This window comes from Corylus avellana, chromosome ca8 (assembly GCF_901000735.1).
Source record: "Corylus avellana chromosome ca8, CavTom2PMs-1.0".
In the NCBI taxonomy this organism is placed as follows: Eukaryota; Viridiplantae; Streptophyta; class Magnoliopsida; order Fagales; family Betulaceae; genus Corylus; species Corylus avellana.
In genome coordinates, this window is record NC_081548.1 from 22600890 (window position 1) to 22605974 (window position 5085).

Here is a 5085-nt window from a genome sequence, read left to right on the forward strand (position 1 = left end):
TTTTTTTTTCAATTTCAATTCTTTTTTGGTTTTCCGAGAACCTGTCAGAATTGAACAACGAAAATCAACGATTTTGATTTATTATATTTCTCTCTTCCTTTATGAAAAAAAGAAAAAAAAGAAAAAAAAAAAAAAAGGAATATTCCAATTGAACATAATAACGCAACTAAAGCGAGTACATTTTTTTGTATACCCATTAGAGCATTCCCAATGGAAGAGCCAAATGTTACTTTTATCTAGAATAGCTCTTCAAATGTTCAAAAAACCTCTCACATTGGATGAGCCAAAAATATATGTAAAATAGATATTTGATTAGAAGAGCTAAAAAAAAAGTTAAATGTAGGAGCACTTTTTAAGGGAGCCATTTTATTTTTTAGTGTTTCTCTCTCCTACTTTATCTTTTTCCCAAATCTTTTCCCACCTATTTTTTAGAAATATAGCTAATCGGATGGGTAGACACTTAAAAATGGCTTAGCTAAACTAGATAAAAGTGAGTTTTGAAGAGCCATTTTACATAAAAATATGACTCTTCCATTGGGAATGCTCTTAGCATGAAAACTATTGGATTACACTAGCTAGTGTTAATGCTTGTTATTTATGTATAAAAGAGTACTTTTATTTATAGCCATTAGCGGCAACTGGTTGATACTTGATTTTAGGCATTTTATTTGGTACAGGTACTCATAAAAAGCTATTCGATGAATATCTCCTTAAGATAAACAAGGCACTTTCTTATGTTCAGTGTGAGTTACGAGGCTTCAGGAACCAATATGATGGCCGAGTTTACTATGGGGTCATTAATAATGTTTCTGATGAACAGTCCAAGCTAGGAACGAGATATTCGGTTCCGCAGATTGCTTTCTACAAGGCAATTGTAAGTCTGGTTAAAATTTATGTTGTCTGAAAAAATTCTATATCTTGAAATGCCCTTGTCACTGATCAATGTGCTTGGTTGATTGAAAGCTGGTTGTTTTCGATCATGCTTGAAAATATTTCTTAATGTAGCAAAATTCTGCTAGAATTTTTTATGGGTATGGTAGAACTTTAACCTAATATGACAATTATGGTTCAGATGGTAACCATAGCTTGGCTTATGACATTCATAAGAAGTGGGTTGGAATTTGGGGTGATGCGAGGAAGAAATTGGGTTTCGAAATTATACTGCATTTGAAATTTATTCAACAATTGTCTGAATTAACTTAGACATGTAGCAACTAAGAAGTTTCAATATGATTAATCTTCTATTACCTGATATATTTGGATGGCATTTCGGGTTACTACAGTCACAAATTTACAAGGCTAGACGTGACAGGAGGGTGATCTGAATATTGACAGCTGAATTGAACAATTTTTAGGTCATATATCTCAGCCATCTCTATTTTGGTTGTCTAGCGGCATGATCCTATCACAAATTATCAATAAGAAGCAGTTTCATTTTGAATACTTAAGCTACTTGGTTTGTAATTTTGAGTTCAGTGTTTCAGGCTTCTGTTGGATTACAATATGTGTATAATTTTTACATTTTTATTTTACTAAAATTTTTATTTTGGTAATGTACATTTCATTATTTTTCAATTTTCAACAAGTGTCCTTGAAATTTCGAGCCATGCAACAACTTCTTGTTGAAGTTGGTTCTCCTGTTCATTGTCTGATTGATCCACCAACATAGATCATTGGGGACTTGGAGTGAACCAATTGAGCCATTCTTGGCTCTGCACACCCATCCACATAGTGTTTAGACATTTTAGGGCAAACAAAGTAAAACAATCAAAGTAATTTATTAATTTACACATCTTATTTGTTAGAGTTTTCATCTTATAGGAGGCTGTGTATATGATTGCGAAGCAGGTGGCTACTTACTTTTTCATCATCCTTCTTTCTAAAACAAGATATAGTTGTCCTATCTAAAATGCCTATACTTCATGTCTCAACATAGAAACAAGCATAGAGGACTCTGTACAGGCATAAGGATAACCCCTTAAAGGTATCTGTAAGAATTTTTATGATATAAATTACTACAGTTTTATTGTTTTCAGATGTAATTCCTTATAATGGCAACTATGATGTCCACATGTAACTGTTGTAATACTTATACTAGCAATTTGTAAATCTGGTGATTTATATTTATTTATTTTCACAAGAAGCAACACTGGGATTATTTAACATAAATAATTTTACAATTTAAAAGAGTTTGCCGACCAATTGGTGGAGATTGGCTTTGATTTTGTCATATCTTAACGAAGCAGGCGAAGCAGCAAATTAATGGCCAAAACACATTTTGGTATATTTTTCTGTTGTCTCTTTGCCTTTCGCACTAGTTTTATTGATTCTTACAATTTTGGGCATCCTGTTTCCTATATTCTTCTTTTGTGTTTATTATGAGCATTACTCGTCAGAAAATATAAATTTTTATTATCATTGTGATGTGCTTTGCTGCTAGTGGAATAGTTGGGAAATATTAATCAAGGAGAATTCCATAACATTCCCTTGACAGTGCATTATCCTTAGTTTATTATTAGGTGAATAAGGAGAAAGAAGCATATATAAAAGAAATTATGTCTATGCCAATAGATGTTTGATGTCTAATAGTATGAAATTAAGGTAACTTCATCCGTCTCATTTGATGATGTGTTCTTTTGATGTCAAATATCAGATAGAAGCAATTATGCAAGATGCCACAGCCCAAGGTAGCATTTCTGACATTGATGCTCTTAATCTGCGATTGGAGAATCAGGTTCAAATTTTGCTTAAGAGTATTTGTTTTTTAATGAGGAAACAAGTGACTTTGTGTAGCACTAATGTTTTATGTATAAATATATTAATAAAAAAAAAGTTTTATAATATGAATACAGGTTAGCAATTTGGGTGATACAAATCCAAATCCAAATCCAAATCCATGTGACTTGTCTTCTCCGAGTGACCTTTTTCATGTGAAACAAATTAGCCTTGGAGAAGGCCACAGAAGAGTTATGCTCAATGTTATAAACACAAGAAGAGAGTGATAGAGATCAAATTCATAGCCAAATAGCTGGCCTTCCAGACTAGACAGCCAGGAAAGAGAGAGAAAAATATTTCTTGCTGAAATAGAAGTCAATATGTGAATTAGTTACAACCTTAAAGAACTGCTTTTAATAGAGAGAGGAATATAGGGTGAGAGATAGAGAGAGAAAGAGCGTTGAGAGTTGGAAAGGTGATTAGGTTTGGTGGTGGCAGAGGCGGTGGTTGTGTTATGGGGCCAATGGAGATGATGAGGAAGAAGAGGGTATTTTCACCTTCGAAATAAGTTTTTGATTTACTAAGAAATAAAATACTAGAGAGACGTGGTCTCCACGTGTTGTATTAGATCGATCAAAAGTATGAAACTAAATTCATATCTAACACAGCTTAGTAGATCACGGTGACAAGAAGCTGTGTATGATTTTCAAAGTATGTCATTTTGCAAAACCTTAGGCTACGTCATGGTAATTTACCCTAACTTATATATTCAATACTGCCCTGTTGAGAAAATATTATTGTTCATAGAAACAGTGATTAACACTGGAGTAACGTGGATAGTACCCTACTCAGAAAGTTGAAGTACAAATAGAAATAAATAGGCCTAACAATAATGAGATTCAACACAAAGTAATCAAAATGAATCAATAAAATAGAATGAGCTTCACACCATGTTGAAGCTCCAGCTAACAAAGAAGAAAAAAAAAATGAAAACTACATCATTTCCGGTTATTTTACTGAAACTTGGTTTTAGTCGTCTTTTATAGCAGTATATTTTGTACAACTACTCTTAATGCATTTTTCTTTTTGAACATTCATCTCATTACTTTGTCCAGATTAGATTGGCTGCAGCTAATTAGTTGACACATATTCCTGGGGCTTAATTCTATCTGACCTTAGCATAATATAGTTTAGCACTCTTCTGAATGCACCTTTTTATTTTGAACATTCATCTTATTACTTGTTACAGGGGACATTTTCTGTGGGTAAACTGACACATCCAGTTGGGGCTTAATTGTATCTGATCTATGTCAGAAACATGCTTATTGATTAAGATTTCCTAAGAATGGATGTTTCCAGAAATAATAACTGAATGTTTCTGCTTTATTCAAGAAAAGTTCCATTAGGACTGACGAACGAACTAGAATTTCCTTTAGGAACTCCCTTGACTTTTGCACCACTTTCTCTTAGGCAAATGAGTGTATTATTATTCTGTAAAAGCTCTCTGTTGCGCTCAACACTTGATATGGTCTGTCTTCAGGTTTTAACTGACGTAGGATCACAATCACAAGACGGCCCAACTCATGTTCCCCCGGCACTCAAGAATTTCTCAATATCTCAGAAGCAAAAAGCTCTTGATGAACTTGTGCTGGATCAGTGGCTTACCCACACCCCTGATGGTAACATTGGACTTGGTGTCAGATCCTTTCTTGACCTGCGCAGTTATTTCCGTAATAATGATATTCCTTCATGTCAAGTGTGCAACGAAGCTGGAGTGAAGGTTGTAATTGATATTTGCTTTGCCATATCAGTAGATACTGGCTAATGTTTGATGTTTGTTATATCTCTGCAAGTAGCTCTTTTTATTTGTTTTAACGTTTAATTAATCCATGTAGGATGCATCAATTCATAAATTAATAAGAATCAGCTTTGCTTGTTCATGCCTTTTTTTTCTTGTTTTATTACTTGTGTGGTTTCAAAGTAAACTCTAATATATTATTCAACCATAACCTTGGGTAACCGAGATGGAAAATTTTCCAGTTCGAGCAAAACTAGTGGAGCATTTTTTTTTTTTTTGCAGCTGCTGCTGCTATTAAATCTCGTACTTTGTTGGGTTTATTTTTGACAGGCAGAGGTGTGCCAGAATGATTCTTGTACAGTCCGGATTCATAAATACTGCCTAAAGAAATTATTTTCCCAAAAAAAGGTATAAGCTTGACTCTTTTCATATTTAGGGTCAACAGCGTTTCCTTTGCTTCATAAATTTTCTGACTTGATTGGCTTTTAGGGTGCAAGAAATTGTCCAGGTTGTGGGACTCAATGGCATTATGCAGTACCCAAAGCAGAACTTATAGAGGAAGAGGAAGAGGA

The 5085-nt window shown here is 33.8% G+C and overlaps 1 protein-coding gene across 1 annotated transcript in view; it reads left to right on the forward strand.

Moving 5' to 3' along the window:
- Positions 1-677: 677 nt before the first annotated feature.
- LOC132191045 (uncharacterized) overlaps positions 678-5085 on the forward strand; it is a gene marked incomplete at its 5' end in the record, with an annotated part of 9451 nt that continues 5043 nt past the window's right edge. The window contains 5 exon segments of the mRNA XM_059606067.1: positions 678-874; positions 2654-2734; positions 4256-4495; positions 4844-4921; positions 5003-5084. Coding sequence (XP_059462050.1) covers positions 678-874; positions 2654-2734; positions 4256-4495; positions 4844-4921; positions 5003-5084 — 678 coding nt within the window.